Source organism: Sturnus vulgaris, chromosome 5 (assembly GCF_052056855.1).
Source record: "Sturnus vulgaris isolate bStuVul1 chromosome 5, bStuVul1.hap1, whole genome shotgun sequence".
Taxonomy (NCBI): Eukaryota; Metazoa; Chordata; class Aves; order Passeriformes; family Sturnidae; genus Sturnus; species Sturnus vulgaris.
This window is the reverse complement of record NC_142247.1, coordinates 60867909-60895575: the sequence shown is the minus strand read 5'-3', so window position 1 is coordinate 60895575 and position 27667 is coordinate 60867909. Positions and strand designations below refer to the sequence as shown.

At 36.5% G+C, this 27667-nt stretch overlaps 1 protein-coding gene across 1 annotated transcript in view; it reads right to left on the bottom strand.

Annotated features, from left to right (window-relative positions):
* The window catches only part of COG5 (component of oligomeric golgi complex 5), a 176958-nt gene that overhangs the window by 28239 nt on the left and 121052 nt on the right, over positions 1–27667 (bottom strand). The window contains exons 11-14 of the mRNA XM_014868993.2: positions 18062–18143; positions 15610–15814; positions 14757–14918; positions 12625–12724 (exon numbers count right to left, since the gene is read on the bottom strand). Coding sequence (XP_014724479.2) covers positions 12625–12724; positions 14757–14918; positions 15610–15814; positions 18062–18143 — 549 coding nt within the window. The remainder of the gene's footprint in view (positions 1–12624; positions 12725–14756; positions 14919–15609; positions 15815–18061; positions 18144–27667) is intronic.

Genomic DNA, 27667 nt, shown 5'->3' with positions numbered 1-27667 from the left:
AAAAATACAGAAGAAGAATCTAAACTCCGTTAGCTATTCCACTTAATATATTAGCTGCTTAGGAGATAATTTGCAAGAAGAAGAGACATAATTTAGAGGTTCGAAGTGTAGGATTTGAATGAATGTGTCAGTGGAAATAAGATCCTTGACTGATGAGGATCAATTAATATGAATGCTCTGCTTAAAAAAAAAGAATAAATAATAAGTAAGAATTTATGTTCTTGGAGTGCCTTCTAACTTAGCAAAGAAGAAATATTTCAAGACATGAGGAAAAGAACAAGCTGTGAGTTCAGGCAATGATTTAAAATGTACATAATAACATGCATATTGCACCTTCAGGACATTCTTGCAGCTTCTAGAATATTTTTTTTAGCTTCCTCAGATAAATGAAAATTTAATATTCTAGAAATACAGAAAAGGAGGTCTACAGTAAAGAAATCAAAAATGTTAGAGAAAACATAATCATTACTTTGGAAATAAAAATTTGAAGAGACTGTTACATCCTTGACCAGGAAAAAAGACTGAACATCATGCTCATACTATTCATGTTAGAAGAAGCAGCAATCATTGAACCATTTCCTCAGGGGTATTTCTGCTTTGTTTTGGTTTTTCTTCCTTAATATTTTCAAAAGCTAGAGAAATGGAAGAAAAACAGCAAATGGTCTTTCTGTAACAGAAAAGGCAGGCTTTATCTCCAAGTCTTTGAATCATCTGAGAAGAAAAGCACTGTACAAGTAATCAAAAGTGAGTAATGGTTCATAGTGCTTAAATAATGAGCTGCTTTAAAACAACTGTGATATCAGAAAGGTCTTATAAAACCAGTTCCTTTAAGGAATCTCAGAGAACCCTAAGCCTGAGACACTTGGAATAACTTCTCAACTACAGAAAATTATGCCCCTTCTATTATACAGCCAGCCCAAGTCCAAGGAGGATTTCAAGGACAATGTGTGTTGATCCTGATACCTCTGACTGTAATGGTTTATTGCATTTTTCATGCTTGCCAAATTAATGACTGAATGATTAATCATATCTTGTATGTAATCCCATTAGCTCCTGGTTTCAACCAGCTACTTAGAATGCCCCTGCAGAGGTGAAGAGCAGAGACATCCATCCCCAAGACACATGAGAGGTTTAACATGATAGGGTGATACTCACCTACACATAAACAATACAATAAGCTTATTTAATTGCCATCTGCCCTTAGTAGTATCAAGTCCAACATTAACTGAGATTAGAATATTACCACCCCACACAAGTTTATAATTAAACTTATCATGGTCCAAGTCTCATAGAGCTGTTCCAAAATTGAAAAATTCCAAACCCTTTACCATGTGTATATCAACATTTAACCAAGTCTTTTTCTAAATCATAGAATTTAATTTGCTAAGAAATAATTTATAGCTTACTATAACAAAATACTGTAAGGATTGTGCAATCACATTCTTTTTCTACATGCTAGCAAAATAACATACTAGACCTAAAGAAGTCTTTTAACCAATTTCCTAGCAAAATAAAATGAAGCACACAGTACTCCCAAAATCAGACTTTTATGTTTGGATGATTTTTTCTGGAGTTTAGCCAGTATATCTTAAAAAAAAATTAAAAATCACACATTTGTTATGTGAGTCACGATCTAACCAGCAGAAGACAACATGAGAAAAAAGAAAATCCTTCATGAAGTTAACTCTCTCCTCCAGCTTTTTTCTTCCAGTTTTAAAGGTTTAAATGTTTTTAAAAGTGATTTATCAGCTAGATATTTCTAAGTATTCTCTGACCAATATAAGTACTTCCTAATAACTGTTTCATCAAAGCTCTTCTCATCTTTCCATCAAAAAATAAATTACAAAACCTTACCTGACTTTTGATTATTTTTAAATTAGACCTACTGCCATCTTTAGCTTTTATTACTGTACAGTGAAATAGCAATTATTCTGAAATTATTTTATTATATAATAGCCTCCCACATATTCTATTTAAATACCTATTAATGAATTCTTTTAATGTGCCAAACACTGAATTCATATTTTTGGGTTCTCTCATTTAAATAGCATGGATACAAATTTTTCATTGACAGTAATACCACGTCTTCAAGGTACTGGCATAATACAATTAATTCATTTATCTCAAAAAAGGAGTGGGGAAAATATAATCTTTCACATTACTTACACCATTGTTACTGACCCGTTATTTACATAAACCTTTCCTGAGGTGTTATTTCACTACTGTTCCTGATGATCTGTGAGCTTATTAGATTTCATACTTCCCTCCGAAGTTCACAATATTCGACATTTAGACAGGAGGACGAGATACATTTCCCTGGAACTGTCAGACAAATCTCATTGTTGGAATATGTCCTGAATAGTGATTCACCCGCAAATGAAAGCTTACTATTCAATATAACACCATCTAATAAGAGACATGGATTAATTCTTATAAAATCACATAATAAAAAAGGCAATCAGAAACTCACTTTATGTCATTACAATAAGGATTCATCATGCTTTTCAATTCAAAACCATCACAGGCCTCATAAATTTGCTGGGGTTTACATCTGATGCCAGAATTCCAGTGCATTTTTATTCCTTCACTGGAAGAATTTGGTTCCAGGAAATCTTTTCTCTCTCCCTCTCCACCCTGCTCTCCACTACTTCATTGAATTATTCAGCTAGAAGAATTTAACTATGCCACGTTAGAGGATGGGTGGGAAAAAAACCAACACAGCTACCCCAAACCACACAGTTATGTCAATAAACATCAGTAAACATCCTAAGAGATGCAGCTCACATCCATTTTCTTACTACTCCAGCATATTTCATTTGAAGAATTTGTGTAAATTAGCAGGGCCAAAAAATGTTTTTGGGTAGTGTAAGGTACATTTCTCCTTGAAATACATATGACTAATGCTAACTCAATGAATGTTTTCCTCCATAAATGAGGTCTTTATTCTTTTCATTTCCCTAAAAGAAACCAGAATTACAGCCATCTTGTATCAACATTTTTTCTTTCTTGCAACATGTTATGGATATATGTCTCATCACTAGACAGACTGGGGCAAAATCAATGGAGAACTTGTTTAGTCCAGCCCCTCTCTGCCTTTTCCTAGTCAACCACTAAGGATAGACTGAAAGGTTAAGAAAAAAAACCCTATTTCCATGTAAACTCAGAGAAAACTAAGAATCAATCCTTCTCATCCAAGTGTTTTCTCATTGCAATATTTTAACTTTTAAATCTCATCCTCCTTTGCACTTCTACTTTTCACAATTCCACTGATCAAGCCAAGAGGTTCCAATATAGTCCCTGGATCAGTTATAATACACTCAAACTTTTAAATTATGGATAAAAATATGCCATTTATATTGCTTATCATCTAAATAACCCTCTGTAAACAGCTTATTTAAATCTTCATTGCCCTGATCAAGCATGACAAACACTTTCTCTTCTACAAATGACATTACAAAAATTCCTTGTAAAGACTCACTTTCTCAGCTCACTCATTTAAGCTGCATGTTGGGTTTTTATTCCACCTGGTATTCTAGCTTTTTCTTTCTTCATTCTCTTTATTGCAACAATGTTTACAAGCCACCAAGGACAAGCATTAATAAAGTAGAGATTGCTTTTAACAGTAGTAATATAAACCAAGATCAAAGCACATTTAATTGCATTCTCAGGAAGAGAGATCCTGGAAGATCTGTAAAGTCATGGCATGAACACATTACACCTTCAAAACTACATCACCAAAAACAAACAGCAAACTTTTCTATTGACTGTAATATATCATATGCACAATAAACCCACTAAGAAAGAAATTATGAAAAAATCAAGATTCATCTGCTACAAATACTTACGATGATGGGATGGATATGCAGAAAGTTGAGATCTATTTTAAACCCCAGTAATTATAAACTAGCTTTTAAAAATACTCAAAGGAACGGATCAACTTTTTTCAGAAAACTTAAAACACAAAAATACTTTTTCTAGAGTAGTATGAAAAGAATATGGTCTGTTTTCTTACAGCCTGCCTCTAAACTTAAAAACTCTTCCAAGTAATCTACTCAAATCCATTCTAAATGGTTAGCTAGTGAAATAGGTAAATTTAATAGGAAGATATTAGTTCTGAGTATCCACTAAAATCTGAACACTGAAAATATCATTATGGATAACTGCAAAAGACAAAGCTACCCGAGCACCAATAAAGAACACAACAGTTGCTAGGAATGCAAGTAAAACAGAATTTGGAATCTTGCATCTGCAAATGACAAGTTCAAATATAAACTGGAATGAAGGACAATGAGAGACAATTTGCCTCAGTTTCAGTCTTGGTGGAAAGTGGGCATTTATGAAAATCTTCATAATGTGCATCACTGACTATCTTACTTGAAGCCTCAGGAAGGAGACCTGTGACTGAAAAGGTCTGAGAAAAGATAAAATGAATCTTTTAAAAGATTCCTATAGAGACTGAGCACAATGGCAGGGCAATGCACTGAGCTATACAAGTTTTGTGGGCATTACTAAAAATAATTTAAGAACAACTGCAGTAGAGCTGACTTTCCATTGTATATATTTTGATGCTAATCTTATGTAATACATTTGGTGCTGATCAGCATTACAAAGATCAGTGCTCTAAAAATATCTGAACATGACAGATAGATAGATAGTCTTCAGCCTGTATCTCCATCCATTACATTCACTAAAAATAGAATATTAAATTACAGAAGGGCTTGGTTGCACCAGCATGCAAAAAGGTGTCATCTGAGTTGGCTCAAAGAAATACTTGGCTACTTGAAGAAGGGCTGAACACTGAAGAATATGGTAATATCCAAGAATGTTGTCTTGCACCCATCCAGCACTATTTTAAGTTGCCAATTAGCCACAATGCCATGGACAACTCTGCTCTTTTCAAGGTCTAGAACTCTGGTAGAAACACCAAATGCTATACGAAAATAAGTCAAGTACAGCTGACAAGCACTGCAGAAAGAAAAACATGTTTTGGAAAGCATATATTTTGAAGTTCTGGCAATCTAAGAAAATCTTAAGGCCAAAAGCAATATTACTACAGAAGAAATCACATCTCCTAACTTTTGCCTTAGAGATTTATTTACAGCAGAAGGAAGTATGAATTCCAGATGCAAGGAAAAAATTACTCCAATCTGTCAGCACTTTAAGCTTCCTCTTGAACAGATTTTGCATCTCACTCTTGTTCAGTTTCAGTCACATACTGACTACACCCATAGCTGTAAATCAAAGGGTGCCAGGAAAGGTCCCTGGATCTGGCACTTGATTGTCTGCTCCACTAAGCTGGTAGGACACTCATTAGCAAGTTCTTGGCCTGGACCAACAGCTACCTTCCCCAGGCTCCAGCTGGAGCTCAGGCACTCCTGCAGACACTATGGCCAGGAGGGCTCTGGCAGCCAGGCACTGCTCTGGGGCAGGGGAGCCCTCCCCAGCCAGGAGGCACAGCCTGGCCCCGCTGGCCACAGTGCCCAGGGCTGCTTCCAGGAACCTTCGGCTCCCTAGTGCTTCACTGTTAGCCTCCCATACCGGGGAGATGTTCGGAGCTGGGGTGGCAGATTGAGTCCTAAGTGTCAGTCACAAACCCTTACTGCCCTTGTGCTCCAAAGCAAGCGAGGCAGACATTGACATAATCACCAGGGTGACTGTGACAATTCAATACACAGCTCTTCTGCAGCAAAAACAAACACTGCGCGCTGATCCTTGAAGTGAGGCCAACACTAATGGCAACAAGCCTCGATGATACAAATTTGCCTTCACACAGATGAGACCAATCTCATTTACTTACTTACATTTACTGTTCTGAGGACAGTTACTTGTTTTCAACATCCATACTCCCTTTGAAAAGCAAACCCAGACTATCTGGGGACAAGGAGTCAGTGATTGGGATATGCATGTATATAGTGTTTGCCTCTGAAGAACGGGTTGACACGACAATGAATTGTTACACTTTTCTACTTCTGCTTTTTTTGGTATTTACTTCCTTAAATTATAATGCACTAAAAAAAATCTATCATCAAGCACATGCTTCGAATCATTATGACAGATAATAATACTTTACAATAACATTGTCCTAGTTACAAAATCTAGTACAAGTTAACTGGAAAACAGATCTCAGTAAACCCTCAGAAGTTTAGAAATAATGTATATTTATTTTAATCAGAGAATTTTTATGTTAGAGTCACTTTACATTTAAACATTAAGCCAGTTAAATATTCACAACATCTGAAATCCAGTTTCACCATTGTATTCAAAAACAAGATCAGGCTAAATCAAAGCTTCTCAGTTACTTCCCAAGAAACCTTTTGTGCCAACACATTACTTCTCATATTACTGCTCCAGTGCTCTGCAACTGATGCACACTCTAGAACCATGCATAACATTACATAACTCAAATATTTACTTAAGTAAATATAAATAAATCTCAATATACTACTGAGATCCAGGACAGTGAGAAAGAGGCTGCCCACTCTATATCACAGATATCATCAGCTGATGCTGACTTTTCCCTCAAAACAATCCAGAATCTTAAAACGTCATTCATCCAAAAAAATCCACACAAATGTTCTTAGGTCTGAAGTGTACAATAATCCATTACTTTTGGGATCAGAATAACAAATTCTTTCTCATTTTGTCTCATGGCATGCCCAGTAGTAGAGGTCACCAATAGATGATTCAATGTCCTGCCCTTTGAGGATATGTGACAACTATTTGTACCTTGATGCAGTGACTCTAAATTTTGAGACACTTATGCATTCTCATTAATCTCAAAATTTCTTCTATTAATGGGTTTTTAGCATTTTAACTTCGAAATACATAAAATACACCAAGCATTGTCTTATATTTTCTTAAGAAGACTGGGGAAGAATTCTTCAGAATGCCAGGAAGGACTGTGCTCTCTGCACAGCGCTTAAAAATTTCCAAGTGGCAAACGTGATAATCATAAACACCACAACCATTGCCCAGGCTAAAATCCAGAAGAGAAGCCAAGCCTCTACCATGAGCAATAAAGGACAGTTTAGCAGCTGAGGGAAAAGTGCTCCCAGAGCACTGCCCTCAGCCTGTATTTTGGACCTCCACCTCATTCATCAGCTTTTGTGAGATATATGGCATCAGTTCAACCACACTGAGTCAAGAGAAGAAAAAAATTATTCAAATTCTCTACTTCCTTCCTCCCTCATTACACCCACTCTCCATCTTCACCTTTTGAGGGCTTCCTCTCCATGATTGCTTACAAGCTTGACAGTAGGAAAGATCTCCATTATATCATCTGCCTGCAGCCTCGTCTGCTGGAAAGATCCCTTTTCTTAGACAAACTTATTTCTCCATAAAATACAATATTCCATATTTAGGAAACACTCCAATTATGAGCGATCACAGCTCCCACTTATTTTTGCCTTTTTTACCCTAACCTTAGAAAAAAATCTGGTTAGTTTAGTATGGTCATGCAGGTTCTTGCTTTGTCTGTACTTCAAGGAGACATGAACTTTCTCTGCTTGTGCTCCAGGCTGAATGAGTATTGTGCTCAGCAAGGTGTCACAGCTGAACTGGTCAGCATGGGCTGGAGTGGAGCTAAAATGTGCTTTGCCATCTGGCAACACAGTAGAGTGAGTTTGTGTCTGCCTAAATCATGTAAGCACTCCATATCTTCATATAGAAATGTTTTTAAGACAGAAATTTGCCAGCACAATCGCCCCCACCTGCTCTGAAAAGCAAGTGGGCAACCTCATGTTCACAATCCTGCCTCTGCAAATGACTCTTTGCTTGTTTATTGGCCAAACAGCAACGTTGTCTCTCATGATGTCTCTAGTGATGCCCTGTGGTGGGAGGAGTCAGCAAGACAGCTTCCATCAGACAAGGCAGGAAGGATTGCTCTGGGACTCTGATCAAAATTAATAAAGATAGTCTGACAGGATGACTGTAACTCTAGGGAGGAAACCGGTAGAGGTCTCCAGGTTCACAAAGTAGGAGAATCACACCTTCTCTAAACAACTGCATTTTCATGTTCACAGCACAACACATTTCATCTATGTGCACTTGGTGGGTGTGTTAGTGTATTTCAAGCCACCCACATGACAAGCTGAATAGAAACAGCACAAAAGTAAGAGAACATGCAGTACTTACATTCAGGTAACTGAAATCATCACTCTAAAACCAGAAAGAATGTAACAAAAACCCCAACAACAAATATTGTTTCAAACTGTCCTGTGCTGGGAAGGGAATAGACTAGAGGACCAAGGAGTGCTCTTCCATCTTCAGTCCATATGGACAATGGATCTTGCAACTTATTTTTCTGCTTGTTGGCAAAATTACATATCTTGTAAACTTCCAGAGCTTTTAACCCTCAATGTTTCATGACTTCTCTATCAACAGCAAACAAAAATATAGTGATTGCAAAGTTGCAATATAGAGATTTTTAATTATAAGAGAAACCACAACATTTCAAGTGCATTCAAAATTCAGCTCAGTAAATGACAAAATTTCAGGTAATCAACAGGGAAACACAGTTTTGTTTCACTTTCAATCACTAGACTACCATCTTTTAAATTTTTCTATAAATAAATGAAAAATGTGATATAAAGCAGAATATTAACAAAACCAAACATGAATCTAAAATACTGCAATCAACGAGGCATCTTTTCCAAAAATTAACAGACCAAGTCTGTTCCCTTGTTACGGAAGATTACTGCAGAGTATTACTCTAGGGCAGTGGTCTTTGAAGTGGAACACATGCACCACAAGGATCAGGCAAGATAAAATGAAGTGCATGACAAAAATATCAGAACTTCAACAGTACATGTATAAAACTAATCAATAAACAAGTATACATTTAATGAGGGTGCAGGCTCAAAAAGTTTATACCGATAGGAATAACCAAAAATTTTTAGACCGCTGCACTAGAGGATCCTGTCACACAATTACTGCTGCCATGTCAAAGGCATTTAATAGAAGTGTTGGTGAGTTTTAAGTTCTCTTTTACACTTCTCAACTATCAGTTAAACAAACAGGCAAAAATATCTCTAGGAAGAAGATTTATGAGCTCCTGTCTTTTGTTAAGGAGCATGGATTCTCATAAACATCCCAAATCACTCAACATTTTTTTTTTTTGCTTTCAGGAAATGCAACTCACTGCTTTCTCACAAATCTCTTCCCTTCACTATACTTATTACAAGTATTTGATGAAAGAGCTAATTTTCCTGATGTGGCCAGTTAAACAAGAGCACAACACGTTGCATGTGTCAATCAAGACAAATGATTAAAGGTATTTGCAAATGGGAATGGATGACTCCTCTGGAACTGAATAGAGTAGAAACGTTAGGGTTCTTTTTCATCTCACTTGCAAGTAAAAGTGGCCGGTGAAAAAAAATCTGGTTTGGTAAACAGATCTCTTTTTTAAAATCTATGCACTGGATTACAAGGTGCAAATGCAGAAGAGGAAAATTTTCTTCTTATCCAAAACATGATGACCAGATTTGTTAATATGTTTTCCACTCTGGAATGAGAATGATGTGGAAATGGTGACTAAACAGAAGTCTGGTGATGTCTACAATCATTATGAAGATGTCTGGCCTATCTGTTTTAAGGAACACATGAAGAAAAAGAAACAAAATTATAATGGCACAGAGAAGATGTACCAAGCACCCTTTCTCAGCATCACAAAACACGGACGGGTGGTGAAGATGAAAGCTAATACTCTTAAATTAACAGAAATATTTTTAAAATCTAGTGCAATGCCTAATTATCCCTTCAAGCTCTGTATAGTAAGAATATCTGCAATTACACTGAGTGAAATTTGGACAGTAATTCTGAATGCTGCATGGCATACACCAACTACATCAAGCATCAGCAAGGGATTGACTAAAGATTCACCCAACAGCAGAATGTATCTACATACTGCTGCTTCCAGACACTGGTATATTCACTGAACCAATTAACAAAAGAACAAGTCTCAGCTGCAGCAAGTTCTTGATTTGGGAAAAGCTGAAAAGGGTACATAGCCACAAGTAACACAAACACAAGTTCTGGATTTACAGGAAGACACAATTTTTTTTTCTTAGTCGTTTTTGCTTTAGGAGTGCATGTACAGACTGATAGATGCGGCTTTCATTCAAAGGCAGTATCTTTGAACGTTGAGTAACATTTTTCTTGTTAATTGTCTAAGGATACTTGGAGAAACAGCAATGAAATCCCAGTGAATTCCTTGTTTTGTGAAACTGAGTAAATAAAAACCCTGACATCAACAGCAGAATGCCTCAACCTTTTTAGAACTGAACATTTCAATTTTTCACCTTTCAAACCTACCTGTAATATTACAACATTAAAAAAATATTAATTACTTTATAAAGTTTCCTGCCCCCATCTTCATTCACTGAGAATTCTGAGATGGTTTTGTTTACTTTTAATTTGCAAGAGAACTCAATTTCAAATTCCTCCAGGAAATTAAATCTCCATCTCTAGCACTGCTCTACTATAGCTATCAGACATGAAGCATCTGAGCGGATATGTCCCACAGTCCCCTGCTCAGCTTTGGAGAGGACGACTATTGTTGACTCCAAGCTATTGTTGAAGGCTGGATTGCAAGATTGAATTAAGATTGCATTCTTGGCTAAACCACTAAAACATAATGAAACAGTGCTGTCTGATATAGCTCCTCTTCTACACGTGGTGCACATTTCAGGCTCAATCTGTCTGCCCAAAAATAGGCACCAAAAAAAAAGGCTAAGTTGTTCCAGATTATATCCAGAGGGCTGGCAAGCATGGTGCAGGACAAATGGGAGAGCCATGCCCTGCTGGAGAGGCATCTGGAGGCTAGGAATGATATTTCAGCACTTCAAAGATGACTCTGACACCTTTATCTTGGCAACTGCATTGAGCACTTCTGGTTTTTAAATTTGTAACGTGTATCAGCAAGGAAAGAAAGAAGTTTTAAAAAAGGGTAGCTGTGCAACATTCTTAATTTGTAGGTATGTGCTTCAAGGACATTGATGTTCATCCTGCCAGCTTGGCTAATCCCATCACTTAGCTTTTCAGTGTTTCAAGCATGCATTTTCAGTTGTCAAATTCAAGAAGTTCAAGGGCTCACATTCCCTCTTTCCTCGTACATTCTTTTACTTTAAGGTTAGCTAACATAAAGCCACAAATCATATATTTATCAGCTTATTTCTAGGTATCTTGGTTTTTTCAGGGTTTCTTAAGAATTTCCCAGCAGTCTGATCACAAAACAACGTTCACTTCCAAAGAATCCACTGGCAGACTCTATCAGATATTAGGAGCACAACCCTGATACTTTCACAATTACAGCTGAAAGGTCTATTTTTTTTCCAGTGGAATGCCACTATTTGACACTACACTCCATGACATATAGACAACAATGAATTTTTTTTACCTATGATGACTCTACTAAAAATCCTCATTTCTGTCATAAGCAAATTTCATTCTGAAAATATGAAGCCATGATTTGGTATCTTTAAAAGCAGACCCAACTTAAGCACCATGCTTTAAATAGCTAACAAAATAATGCTAACATTTGTTTTTATTTTAAAATTTAAAATATTCTTTATGGCCTTCATGACTGCTTCACCTATGCTCCTTTTCCATACACCAAGTCTGCAAACTTCAGACACAATTCATCCAATAGACAAGGTAAACAAAATATGTGCTACTGAATTTCAATTTTTTCAAAGCTATTCCGAGACGGCAGAAATCTAAAAGATAAACAGAAACCATACCAGCTAAATCATTGCAGCGTTTTGTAGCAAAACAAAAAATTGGTACAAAAAATATTAGCAAGCATCTTTCTTTAAATAAAACATATAGTAAATGAATGTTACTGGAGTCTGAGTTTGCTGTCAGAATTAATGTTGTTTATTAAGTGAAAATCTTGTTTACAAATACAAGTAGTTAGTCATTTCTGGTAAGTCTGTATATTGCAAAAATTTATTTTAATCTCTTCATAAGAAAACTACCATATTTGCAGCAACAGTCCTTAAGACAAAAGTGTCCATCAGAATTTTATTTTCCTATGATGGCAACATTCACTGTACTATCCATAGGCTTTTTGAAGGCTCTTACCAAAAGGATAAGGCTTTGGGGATCTTTCTTCTATTCAGGTTGACATTAGATACCACTGCATGGTAAATGATTGGAAATATATGACAAATGCAAACAAATCAAAGGTCAGTTAAATATATGTCAGATAATAAATATATGGAAAAAAATACCCAAAATTTCTTCCAAGTAGTGAAAAATTATATTTGAATAGCCTAGATTTTAATACCATAAAGATGCTGCATCATGTAAGTAATGTAGTATTATATGTTGGTTAATAAAGAACTGAATTTAACAGTCTTGATTTTGTTTAATGACAGGGACAATTCTGAGTTTTTAAAAATTAATATGGCAAATTCAATTTGGAGTTATACAGATAAATTTTACTGCTATCAGTAGACTACATTTGTCCAAAGGCAGAATTTAACTGATAATGTTCATAAATACAATGTAAAGCTAACTGGAAGGTTTTGTCTATCTAGATTGCTCAACTGTTATGCTCTAAATCTACAAAGGTACACTGTACATGAAAAAAATATCCGTTTTTCGAAATTTAAAATTACTTACAAGCTGCTCTGATTTTACACCGTAAAGCTGAATGGTCTTCGCCACATTTTTGGCCACAGCTAAACTCAGGTCTGGATCAACAGCAGCCACATTGAGCTCACTGGAAACAAAGATTACAAATCTTAATTAAAAACTAAATAGTGCTGTATTGAAAGCTGTATTGAATCGATAAAGAATTAACTATGAATGCACAGTTACGTGGCACGTCAATTTAAAGAGAGTAACACATACAAGCAAGTCTTTCCACGCACAGTAATTCAGTTTACAATTTAACAAGTCATTTGGGAATTTTATGTGCAGTGTTCTTATTCTAGTAAAAATGAGCAAGGTTTAGGAATGACACTTCAGTATGAAATCACTATTAGTAAGCCATTCAAAAATATTGACAGCAATTAACTACATTCAAGCTTTGGCAGCAGCCTTCAAACATTACAGGTGAATACACAGTCATTCAACTCTGGAATTACATGAGCTGTGCAGAAATACCCAGGGGATGCCTTAGCTTGACACAACTAATAGGCTGTGTTTCAGGCAATCCTTTATAGTAAAAGAGGCCCCCAAGGAATGACAGGGAACAAACGAAGAAGGAAAAGACTTCTAAATCACTTCCAGTGTTTTTTGTTCATGCACATCCCCAGATCTCCATCGGTTGGGGCTGCATTCAAAACTGCTCTGCTGAAGACAGGCAAGCACAAGAACTGTCATGTTGCTAATGGTGAGTTTAACCTCTCTCAAGAGCTGGAGAATCATTTGGCCCAACTTAGAATAATCTTCCCTGAGAACTCTCCATGGCCCCAAACATTATTAGCTAAAGGTCACTCTGGAAAACTCAGCTGAAATGTCATCATTTTCATGTTGTTTTCCTTTCTCTTTTGCAAGGAACAAAACAGAATCAGTCATCACACCAACAGACATGTTCTGAGCATCTGTAACTCCTAGTCACAAGTACTATGTCAATATTTAATACTTTATATACACACAGACATACTGTGAATACTGCCCATATTTTTTCAGACTTTATTAAACAGAATAGCCATTACCAAAACCTTATGAGGAAAAATGCATCATTGGTAATTTAGGTATCTCATTCTACAAATTCTACCTAGAATAGCCATCTTTACTCATTATTTTGCTGTTTTACTCTAACAAAGTATTTACACCAGGTATTATCACTTCCAGCCAAGCAACTACCACTTCCCTTTGACACAGTCAGGATAATTAACATACCAGACATTTACAGTATGTGCAAAGTTTCTCTTCTTAATCTTTTATGAGCTTAAACATTAAAACTTATATTAAAATTCCATTTATTCCAGAAAACAAAATCAAGACAATAAATAATAATTTATATTATTTATTATAAATAATTAAATAAAGAGGTGCCTATCTTGCTATATTCAGTGTTGGTGCGGCCTCACCTTGAACACCATGTCTAGCTCAAGGTTCCACAATTTAGGAAGAATGTGGTGTTACCCGAGGAGGACAACGGATCTAGTGAAAGGACTGGAAGGAATGTCCTATGAGGGACAGCAAAGGGTTTGGCCTTGTCTAGTTTGGAGAAAAGGAGAGACAGCCTCATTGGCCTCTACAGCTTCCTAAGCAGGGGAAGTGGAGAGGGAGGTGCTGTGCACTCCTCCCCAGGATCCAGAGAGGAGGTGTGGGAATGGTTCAAAGCTGCATGAGGTATGGTTCCAATTCAGCATTAAGGAATCATTTCCTTAACAAGAGGGTGGTCAAACCCTGGAACAGGCTTCTTAGAGAGGTGGTTGATGCCCCAAGCCTATCAGTAGATAAAAGGCATGTGGACAATGCCCTAAACATATTTTAGCTTTTGGCCAGCTCTGAAGTGTTCCTGCAGTTGGACTGGATTTATCATTGTAGGTCCCTTCCAACTGAAATGTTCTGTTCTGCTGTGTGTTACACTATTTTATCCTATCCTATCCTATCCTATCCTATCCTATCCTATCCTATCCTATCCTATCCTATCCCATCTTCTGACTTTTGCACTAACACGCTTTTATAATTAAAGCATAACCAACCTTTTACAGCTAAAGAAGTCTCCTTTCTAAATCTGTAACTTATGAGAAAGTACACACTGAATATTACATTTACAATGCCTTATATGTGCATACCTGGCTATAGTTTTAATGATGCTGTCAAGCTCATCAGAAGAGGGAGGATTCCGACCTCCAGGAGGAAAGACAAGATTGATGGGGTCAAACAGTCGAGATAAGGATTTTGACAGATAGGCAGCTTCATACTGTTGCAGTGAATCTTTCAAGGCCTTTTCTGGACTTTGAATATAAGAAAAAGTTACTACATCTTAAATTAAAATACACAATAGCATTAAATCTTTCCAGACATACAAACTTTGCAATACTGAACCTGGTTTTCCTTTCTGCTTTTTAAACATATGCATATGAAAAGCATTCTTCAGTCTTCCACTGACTGCTCAGGAACATATTTAAGTCAATATAATTCTCATATAAAATATTCATTTTATCTTACATAAGTCTGTAAGTCCTAATAGGCTTGATAAGCCTGTTTCAGTTTGGTCTTTCTGATATCACTTAGATCATGTTTGCTCTATGATGTATAAACTAAAAACTGTGAATCATAATAACTGAGCATTTGTCACACTCAAGTGATTGTCATTAGGAGAAAGCTACTGCTGTAATCACAACGCATACAAAACTGAATTTTCACAATTTTCCTATTTTTTTCACCCAAAGAGACAAAAAGAACTTGTTTAAAAGTCAGAGACTACATGAAAGACAATACAACCCAACACTGTTAGATACATAGCTTAATGAAAAGCCTACAGCTTTAAAATAGTGCTAGAGCAGTAACGGCAAAAGGGGAAAAAAGCCTTTAAAATTCCCCTGCACTGACAATTTGAATAACAGTAAGTTTTAAAAAAAATTCCATTTTCTTTACAGAGTGCAAAGATTTATATTTTATAGTCTTACAGTTCACAATACATACTCGTAATCTTCATTTTTTTGCATGAATATGTCCTGTGCATCTTCTTCCATTTGTTGTAGTTCAGCAAAAAGATCAGTAGTTCCACTTGTGTTAAAATTCCTCTGAATATTCTGACTATATTGTTGGAGGCGTTTCCACAAGTCATTATAAAGCCTCAATAATTTAGGGTATTCTCCTTCAAATGCTTGTTTCAAAAACATAGAGGCTGCAAAATAAAGCAGTAAGCAACACAAACTAATTCTAGGTTCAAACTAATTCTTTTATTCCTATAAACAGCCTCTATCCTTGCATTCACATAAATGTTACACAATGTTATCCTAAGTTTAATATTAATAATGTAATATTTATAATTCATTTCAAAGTGAAATAACTATAACATTAAACACACTTCACAAGATGTAAAGCACTAGTATAAAACTCACAATTGGAAGACTGGATATAAACAACTCACTTTATTTTGTACAATATATGTTTGGTATCAAACATAATTACTGTTATCATTAATTTAAGGCCAAAGAGTAATTAGAACTCTCTAAATCTAGAGATTTGCTAACAATATCTTGATGGAGGATAAGTGTGCAACTTTGTAGATAACAATTTAAAAGAGACAAAATTAACTCCTATGAACCAAAGTCTTCAGAAATGTGATGAGGGAAGCATATGCTTTTATGCACACTTCTTAAAACAAGGTACTTAATATGCAATTCTAAACTCGTCAAAGAATGACAAAGCCAGCAGAAAAAGCAGCATTATTTTCAGCCTTGAAAGGCTTGCCACAAGTAACAGGAAATGAAACAAATGTACAACTGCTTTAGCAACTGTTAATCTTGATCTAACATCACTCATACTCTATAGATTTCCCATTACATTGGGAGATTAACACTGTTCCACTCATTTGTAAGTTTTTCAGGTTCCAGACATCTGCCCCATTTCACCCAGCTTGTGCTTTCAACTCATATATATAATTCTGAATACTGGAGGATTCACATTTATTTTCAAACCCAGAGTTATTTTAGGTCATGAAATTATGTTTACAAAGATGGTCTCAACCTCACAAAAGCAGATCATGACCTAATATCAAACCTTTTAAACTGCCATAAATCCCTATTTTTATACTATTTTTCTGATACCTTATCTTCCTCTGATCTACATGATACAGAATCTGACTGATGTCAGTGGATTCAGTCACCAGAAATTTACGTTAAAAATGAACATTTTCATGTAGATGCCTTGCTTAAATGAAAAATTCTTTCTCCCCAAAAGTCAGCTGCAGCAAAATAAAAACATCATTCACATTGAAACCTCCCTATAAATGTTTATATAAAACACATTATTAAAAATTGTAAGTAATAAAATAGTTTTGAATAGCTGTTAGAAAAAGTACAGCTGACAAAATATAAGAGTTCCCTCAGTTCCGTAGTGATGGTGCCATTAACTGATGACATAATTTTACAATCTTAAATGTGAGTGCTGAGAGCAGGTACCACATGTTCAGTTTGAACACAGGAGGCTCAAGATATGCACATACTGCTCTTAAAGCAGTGAGTAAGGCAAACAACAGTACAATTAATATGTTTTAACACAAGATGCATACATTTTCTTTTGGGATCATCTAGTTACTTAGCAACCACTGAACATGAATCCGCCAGCTAGTTCCTCAAAATTATACTGCTGCTATAAAGCCTGGAAGGACCAAATTTTGAGGGGCCAGTGGAATAGCTAAGATTACAAAGATAAATGCACATCTTATTCACTTCACCTCTGTGTGCAAAAGATTAACTTTAAACACTCTATGCAAACGTGAAAGAGATATTTGTGAAAGTACCAAACTTGCCTATGATCCAACTGCATGCTGCATGAGCATGTTCTGGTAATAGAACTGTCTTATGTTAACATGATTAATATTTCATATTCCTTGATTGTATCAGTTATTTACATAGTACACATGTAGAGAAAATAGTGTATAGTCAGAACACCAGCTGTTTATCTGTATTTATATATGACAATTTTGAAATAATTAAAATCCTGTTTATAACGGTAGCCAAAAAATGTCTGAAATCTGAATTTTACAACCAATCAATGTTTAAAAAGAAAAGACCAAAAATTTAGCTTTCAAATCAAATTACTAATTTTGAATTTGGCAAACCCACTTGCTTTAGGAAGTATAATGCACCATTCCAAACATTTTTACCTCCACTCAGTCAGAAAAATACTTTTTTATTAGGTAACAACTAGTTAATGAAACAGAAAATATTTCTTTCTAAAAATTCAACCACAGTTTAGGAGGATTCTGCCTGGTTACAAACCCTGAAGTTTTAAACACACAGACCTTGTGCTCAGTGAACCACTGCTATAGCTCTGGTAGAGGAGATACCAAGCAAAGGGCTTACTGAAAAGCAAGATTCAAAATAGTTACAGAACACATTACAAATAATTTATCCTGAATACTTACAGTCTGTTGCTGACTGAAACTGAGAGGAAAGTGTCTGGGTTACTGCAGTCCAAAATTTGTACAAAATATCAGACTGGCCATCCTGAGAGCAAGGGACAAAAGGAATACAAGTTTCAAAACGTACTCTTTTCAAAGAATCTCAAGCTATGCAAATGCTTCTGGTCAAAGCTGCTCCTCATCATTGAGACTAAAAACAAAGTGAAATCCGAGAAGTTTCCCTCAGGTTTAGAGCTAGAAAAAGTATTGGAGAAAACAAAACTAAAAGCTTCAGTCTTGTCTCAAATTAAGTATTTTCCTTCAAGTCTGAGAGAAAGGCTCCGAGCACTCCAGGGGTGTGAGTGCAGCCCGAAGCAGCACACCTCAGGAGACGAGTTAGAAAATCACTTTGCAGTGCAGTGACCTTCCCATTCCGTGGGAGTTCTTGTGCTGGCTACACCACAGCAATTATTTACTGCCACTACCACACACTGGCAATTTCCAACCAGGAACTCAACCCATTGCATGCTGCACACAGAGCAGCTCTGGTTCCCAAAAACATAAAACACACAAAAACACGGTGAACCTCACAGCTGGTTCTGCACTGGCTGGTGCCAACAGAAGTGGAAACAGGGGAGCACAACAGGGGAGCACACCAAAGGAAATGTGCAGGGGCAGGCTGCTTCCCTACTGCCCCCAACTTCTGGCACTTAGGGTCAAGCATTCAAGCATGATTTTTGATCACTGTCTGTCTGAGGTAGAAAAAAATTCCAGGAGATGAGGATGGGTATCCTGTCCTGTCTGCTTGTTAAGATACTTGGAAGACTGTTCAGTGTTGTCATGGGAAGAGAAAACCTGCTGTGAACAGCACTGTTTTCTTCTCTGCATGGTGTACATGCCACCCCTTGTCCCTGCATTAACCAGTCTGGCCAACCACTATAGGAATGATAACCAGAAAAGAAAAAAAATGTCAGTTTAACTTCTGCACTGGCCAGCAGTATCACAAAAAGGTGGAGATAATCTATTACATTTAAAGTCTCGCTACTCGAAAATGAATTACTACTACTTAATAAAGGAGAATAAAATGATCTTTTTTCAATAGCAGTGGCAATAATGGCAAAGCAATGAATGTCTTTACATGTTAATGAATGTCATTCATTAAAAGGTACCACTGCATCCCTCTTGAAGATCTGTTCATTTAAAGACTGCAAGTTCAAGTTTCAGTTAAAAAAAAATCAACTTAAAGAAATTAATATAAAGCCTGAAAATCAGTCAGAGGTATAGTGATACATCTAAAAGTAATGATAAAAAATAGGATTATCATCACAAACTCTGCAATTAGATGAGGAATTAATCCAGCTCTACTCCTTTTCTCTAAAGATAAAGAAGGATAAAGTTTCTGGGTCATGTGTTAAGAATCGAGAGAGACTATCTTTTATGCTGTTGGACTCATAAAATGTATGATAATTAACACTGAATGCTAAAATAAACTGGGATTACAGAATCTCATTTTTGACTGCTTGAGGACAATGATGGATTTAGCAATTGAAGTAATTTATTTTATAGCTAGGTTTGTATCTTCTGTAAAATTGCTCTTGACTTTCATAAATGGGCAAAGTAAAATTAGAATATCAGAACATTATTCAGAAGGTTCACTGCACAAGAATTTCTTTGGTAAATTATTGCTATAGCATAAACGTGAAATTACTTAATTCTTTATTTCACAGTTTCAAATTCAAAACATGAAAACTACTATAAAACAAATGGCCTTTCACATCAAGCATAAATTAATCAGTTTTCATATTCTCTAGCCCAATCTAGAACAACGGTTGTCTGTTGAGCACGTTGAACTCAATTCAAATTCTAAATGATCTAATGGAGGTGGAAAAATACTTAGAGAGCACTTTCAAACAACTCTATTTTTTCATTACTGGAATTACCATCTACATCTCTGCTGTCTCAGCAGAAAACACAGTCATTAAAGGGTCCAGAAAACAAATATGCATGTACCCTTCAACATCAACACTCCTATCTTAATTGCCAGCTTCAACATGGTGACAAGTAATGGTAACGTGGAATGACATTTTATGTTGTTGTGGAATTATGTAACTTTTCCATCTCTATATACATATATACATGCACACATCTGCATAGGTAGCCAAAGCCATACCAATTAGCCTCTACTCATTAGCTTGTGTCTTCTGACCTGGGGGAATGGTGTACAACAACTGTATCAGAAATTTGTAGTGACAAAGGCCCTCATGGTCAGCTAGCCACTATTATGTATGAGGAAAGACAGAAGGGAAAAGCTTCATGAAAAAGTCAAGTAACATTCACTACTGACTGACTACTCAGTCAAAAATGTTCAGTGGAAAAAATAAATGTCTTGTTTTTGAACTAAAATCACTATCTACAGAATGCTGGTTGCTTCTATAACATAGGATACCAGATTTCAGTTTGTCCAGTGCTGAGTAGGCTCTCTGGAGGGGAAATGCAGCTGCTGATTAATAGCACAGAGAAGACCATGTAAGAGTTTGTGGCAGAAACTAGAGAATACTGTTGCCTACACATACACCAGGGGGGATTTAAGTGGGTGGACTGTAGCTACCAAAACTGGAATACAGCAAAGCATTAGCGCTAGATACTCCTAAGGGAGTAAAAAAGTGCCATATGCACCATGAGCATCCAGAAATAATTTATTTTGCTTAAATCTGTAATTTCTTTTGCTCACACATTAATTCAATATATTACTTTTAAAAGTACATTTAAGTCTCTCACCGCTTGTTTTTTAAAATAATGTATTCTAATAACGATTAGATTTGTTAGATTTATGAGAATTATAATTTAACTGCTTAAAGTGTAATGTGCAATTCCATCTGACAATAATCAATACTAGACAATTACATAGAAAAGGTAGCAAAAGGAGTGTTGTTCTCCAGCAGGAAATTAAAGGAATGTCCCTTGTACGGGACAACTTCTTCAAGGACTTAAAAAGAGAGACAGGATGAAGCTGGAAGAGGAAAAGGCAGTTCTGCTTGCCTGAAATGTACACAAATCTACTGGCATATCCTAATGTAAAGGAAAGTTTGTAAGACTTCCCCTGTGCTTCACATACAGCATTGTGAGCAGCAAACCACAGTATCAGAAAGGAACTGCTCTTTTGGGCCTTTCACTTTCAGAAAACTAAAATCAACTAGCTAAAATTGCCTTCCTGTCATCTCCCCATCTGTAAATAATGAATATAGTCCTCCTCCACACCTACACCAAATATTCCCAGTGGTAGACAATGTATGGGAGCATTGGGTACATCCATATTAGCGATTCAATGTGTAGATAGGGCTCTTTTTGGTCCAAATCTGTCTTGTGTCTAATACTTGCCCTGCAGAACACACTGAAATGTGCTAGCAGACTAACTTCCACTATTCAAGGAATACATTACCTCATAATTAGTTTAAAAAGAACAATTTCTGCAATTAAATAGCTTTTTGCAGCATATAATCATATATTTGTAAAATAACCCACAAGGATGTACTAATATTTCTATCAATTAATATTCTGAGACTTTAAATCAGGAATTTTCCATTTCTCTTGCTTCTGAAAATGAAATAGAATTGAAAGATGTTAAATTATTTACACCCCCTCCAAAATAAAAGTGCTTGCTTTGAAATCTAGTCACAAGCAGATTAACATCTTGTGATACAATCCCTTGTAGCAGGAGCAGCTGACAAGATGAGTAATGAACTGCATCCGATTATCTTCTCAGCTCTGTAGCAATCATTTTCCAACAGTTTCCTATGCCATAACCAACAACACTGGAAAAAGGTCACTTTTCTGTCATACTGTCCCCCCACCCAGCGTATGTGTTTAACAACACAGAGAACACATAAACCTTTGGAAACTATCAGGTGTTATTATCCAGCACAAAGCTGTTTCAGGTGCATACTGTGCACATAGAAAGCCTACATAAAACATCCATGCATAATTTTGAAAGTCTCCCAGAAGTAAATTATTGCACTTTAGCATAAATAAAACATTATTTCCTCTTGTCATGCGATACATTTTTCCTTCAACAAAAGAATCTTAACTGTAATCGATGGTATCTAAAACTCATGATAGGCAAGATTCAGGTTGACATATACATATTTTCCCCATTATGAAATATAACCAAATTAAATCTATGAACATTAATTGCAAGCAATTGTAAGACTATAATGGCAAAACAGAACTTCCTCCCCCTGAACCAGATCCATTTAATGCAGCATTTTTGAATTAATGTACTGCTGTCTGTTTGTAGCTTTATTTTGATCTCACAGCACAGAAAATCTGCACATAAATCATACTTTGTACCACTACAAAATGGTGGGGAAGTAAGATCAGCCACGGTACTGGCTATTTTCTAATAAAGATCTGTTGTGAAAATGCTCCAATGTCTAAAGCACACTTAAATAAACTAATACCTACCAACTCAAACTCTAAATTAAAAATAGGGTCGCTGTTCCTGTGACCAGCGACCACTTTATTCCCCAAAACTGAGCAGCTGACCAGGCCCTTACATGATTTAGTAGCCCCTATGCAATCCTTTAGGCAGTGCAAGACAGTTTAGATCTGTCCTCTTCTTGTTAATTCTTTATTTTCAGAAATGAACTGAACAACTGCCCAGTAACATACAAAAGGGCAACTCTCTGTTATTCTGACCTGCTGGACAGCTGGCCACAACCAGGGGAACGGAAAGATACTTTTGAAAGATGTATGGACTATAGTACTTAGCTAGTTTAAAATATGTTATTTCTAGGTAACTCACTTGCATCTGTGTAGAGTAAAATAGAAAAACACAACAACCAGACTGCACTCTAGCCACTGTAATTTCTCCCTTTTTCACACTGTTTAAATATTTTGTACACAGTCACACATACTATCCACAGAGGAATTACTTGATCATGAAAATTATACCCATAAATCAGACAAAATATGTCCAGCAGACTAGACCACAAATGGCAATGTATTTTCTCAACAGGGAGGCTCACTTTATTGTTTATGTGAATGGAACAAAGTTTATCCTTATTAAAATAATAGACAGTTTGACTTCCATGGTATATCTTATTTATGTGAAATTAAAAACGTGCTTAAGAGCTTTGCTGAATCAGGGCCATAACTAGCAAGCCACTAAAAATATTTTCATTTTGTGCAACTATTTCATTTCAACTATTACTATAAAGTCACTATTGTCAATAAATGGCACAAACAGTAACACTGTGCAACTTTCCATAATAGAGCGGGTTTTAGATACAACATTTAAGATTGTATAATAGAATCACAGAGTCACAGAATTAACTAGTTTGGAAAAGACCTTTGAGATCATCAAGTCCACCCTACAACTTAACACCACCTTGTCACCTAAGCCTTGGCACTGAGTGCCACATCCAGTCTTTTTTTTAAACACCTCCAGGGATGCTGACTCTTCCACCTCCTTGCACAGCCCATTCCAATGGCCAATCACTCTTCTTGTGAAGAACTTTTTCCCAATGTCCAGCCTAAATTTCCCCTGATGCAGCTTAATAGCACTGCATAAGGGCAGTGCCAGGAGACATTTGGACAGTGTTAGCTCCTTCTGCTCTCTGTCCCAGGAGCTCCATAAGGTTCCTGTCAGACCATTCCTCCACATTCCTCCAGTTTCGTGAGGTCTCTCTTGATGGCAGCATGACCCTCTGGAGCATCAGCCACTACTCCAGTTTTGTGGCATCAGCAAACCTGCTGAGGGTACACTCTGGCCCATCATCCAGATCACTAATGAAAGTCTTAAAACAGAACTGGACCTTGTATTGACCCACTGTGGGGGGTACATTACCACCACCTCACCACTTCCTGGGCCTGGCCATTCAGATGGGCCACTCATGATTAATCCCACATTGAAAAAAAGCTGAGTTTCAGAACACAGTGCAACTGTGAGAGCCTGCAGACTCAGTCACCTTCTCTGCAATGACTGGTGGTAAGGAAAGGATTTCAATCGGTACTCTTTTACTGGTATGGAATGAATGGGGGGGAGGGATTTATACTTGCCTATTAATTTTTTTTCAGTAGTCCTTTTATCTTTAGTGCATGGTATTACAGCACCTCAGCTGACTTGTTAATAGTGTGAAGCAATGCTGCTACTCAGATTGATGCATTGACTGCATAGATTTGAAATTTAGATTCGATGTTTCCTGCTCACAAGATTACAGAAGAAAATACAGACTGACACAATTCATGTGCTAAACCTTTTCTCACTCACATAAAAATGACTAGTTTTCCCAGTTCAAAAATTACAGCCCATTTTCACTAACAGCTACTAGTAAATTAATAAACCACTGAACTGTGGGCTGAGTACCAGTATCATCAAAAGAAAGGTATGAGAAGATCTGTATTCATTGGCACTATACCAATAATATTAATGCTAAAGCCTGGAAAACTGATTTCAAGTCTCCTCAAACATAAAAACAGCTTACCTCATTTAAAAAAACCCATATCAAACTACTAATTAACTTTGCTATTACTGAAATGAAATTAAATCTCTTTTGCTCTGTTCTTATTATAACAACTATTTAGTATCTGACATTAAATCTAAATTCAAGGAATGAAAATGAATGTACCCCCCTTCTTCAGTATTAGACAAGAATGTAAGAAGATGCTGAAAGGACATATATTTATTTTTAAAAATGTCTCTATTTCCTCCACACTGTAAATTTAGAACTTAATGAGTATAATTTCCCATCTGTGAATTATCATATTTGTGTGTGTCTAAAATAGCTATTTTAACATTCAAATAATAAATCTGACCCACTGATTCTAAACTGGCTCCTATTTCACGACAACCACTTCCAACTTATTTTTCCCTGTAGAAATTCTGATACTTTTGAGTAGAATGTGAAAACCATCTTTATTGTGAAGCCTCTTTGAAATGTAAAACAATATAGTGAATATTACCATGCAGCTAGTTGCTGCAGGCTCCTGAAATCAGGCTTTGCATACTAATACATACAGTGTTTTCTATCTGTAATCAAACGCTCCGCCATGGAGAAATACGGGACTTGTGAATGTTGCTCTAAAAATGGAGACGTTTAAAGGACAGTCTAAATATTTTTTCCACCAACAAAGCAACAATGCAAATGATTCAACAATTTTGTATGGCGAGATGTTATGGGACAGAAATAAGGAAATCTATTTGCACTATTTCTATAGCAACATAATTGCCAAATGTTAACTGTTAGACTGTGAACAAAAAGCCATCATCCTCAGTAATGCAATTAATCAGTAAAGAAAAGACAAATTCTGAGTGTGTTTTCAATAGCCTTTTTCTATATCCTTAAATTAGTCAGGATTAAATTTCTTAAAATAAGAGTGAATTTAAATTTCTAATGTTGTTTATATGATACATTACAGGTTCAGAGATGTCAATAAATGACACTGATTTTAAAAATGACCTTGATTTTTTTGTTTTACTGCAGGGCACAGAATTTCATTACACTGAGTTGATCAGTTTATAGCCAAGGTGTAATAGTTTCTAGACTTCCAGCAGTAGTGCAACATTTTAAAAAGGTCGCATTATGGAAGTGACAAAACAAAAAAAAGCTGCTTTGCTTCATTTCTCAAAAACCTTCTTGACTAGAAAATAAAGACTCTATATTTCATAAAATATTGGAATTTGTAAGATTCCTCAGAAAAACTAATTTGTAAGGAAACAAAAATACTTAGATATCTAACAGTGCCCTATATCTCCAAAACTTCTTAAAACATTAATTAATCCTCCCATATTCCTGCAAGATAGGCATCAACGGGAAATAAATGAACTTAGTATTCAAAAGCCAGTAACTACTCCAGGGATTTGACAGCTTTCTTCTACCCAGAGAAGTGATTTAGTATGTACAGCTTCAATTTAAACTATGCTTTCACCTTGACTATGCCATATTCCTTCCAAGGATGAAAGGATGGTAACAGGTTTGTTACCATGTCCATGCAGGCTGGACCTACTCAGGTAAGATTGACAAGAATGATGATAAAAGGCAGCACTTCTGGTAAATGTATTTCTTTTCCAATGGCAAGCTGACTTAATAATTTGCATCCCCTTGGAATGTCTTTTGAAACTGTAGAGTGCTTGGAGCTCTGGGCTCTGTGGTTTTATGAACCCTAACCCTAGGAGGATCAGTAAAAGCAGCCTTGGGCCCAGGCTGGTGCCAAGCACAGATGCGTGGTAGGAGGGACGTTGTGGCAGATTTATGTTCCCCTTGGCATGCCTTTTGTAGCTGCACTGTGCTTAGAGCTGTAGGCTTTGTGATTTGATGAACCCTAATCTTAGGAGGAACCTCAACTCTAGGTGTAACCCTAAACCTAGGTGAAGCAGTAAAAGCAGCCTTGGGCTCAGGCTGGTGCCATGCTATGGAAGTCTTGTGCTCCCTTTGGAATACCTTTTGAAACTGCAGAGTGCTTGGAGCTCTGGGCTTTGTGGTTTTCTGAACCCTAGGCAGAACCCTAACCCTAGGTGTAACCCTAAGCCTATCTGAAGCAGATAAAGCCTCAAGGGGGTGAGGCGGGTGCCAAACAGAAAGATGTGGAGGGAGCCATGTTGAGGCAGCCCAGTGTTCCCTTTGGCATGCCTTTTGTAGCTTCATGGTCCCTGCAGCTCTGGGCTTTGTGGCTTTCTGAACCCTAACCCCAGCCAGAACCCTAACCCTAGGTGTAACACTAACTCGAGGCAGAGCAGTAAAAGCCTCATGGGGGTGAGGCTGGTGCCAAGCAGAAAGATGTGGAGGGAACCATGTTGTGGCAGTCCTGTGTTCCCCTTGGCATGTCTTTTGTAGCTGCACAGTCCCTCATTGACCTGCAATTTGCACAAACACCACCAAACGAGAAGTGAAAAAGAACAAAGGTCATTATTACCTACTAACCCATGCAACCTCAACACCATCCCTTTTCTTCACAGCTGCACATTTCTGTCAGAGAAACAGAATTAAAGTTCTACAGAAATCGTAGTGTCATTAGAAAACCATTGCACAGGCTCTCACCCTCCCATGTGAATTAGAATCAAATTACTTTTAGTATGGCTGTCTGGGCACACAGATCTATTCAAAGTGAGAACTGGGACTTTTAACTGGTATGATCTTCTTGGCTCTATGAGAGTTCTCAAAAATCCTGCAAGTGAATTCAGCAGGGCAATTTGTAGAACTGAAACAAAGAGCGTTTTAGATATTTTGGGAACCAAAAACCTGCTTATCCGCCTGTGTTTAGATCTTCACTAAGTACCTCATTATTACTTAAATAACAAACAGAAATTACAGTAGAAATGATGTGCAAGTAATCCAATTCTGCTTCTACAAAACATACTGAAAAATAAATCATATACTTGTAATAATTGGTGAAAACCGTATTATTTTCTGAGTTCACATAAGACAATAATTAGATTATTTTTCAAATTTTTCCACTTGGTTTTTTTTTAAATTGTGCCAACTGAATGCGAATATGTGATGGTAGATGTGAATAATTTCAAAGTGGCAACATTTTTTAATAAGTTTAGATGGGGAGCAGAAATAAGAAGGTGAAATATAAGTACACTCTGTCAATAAACATCTATATTTTCCATTTATTTTCTTTATCTTATGT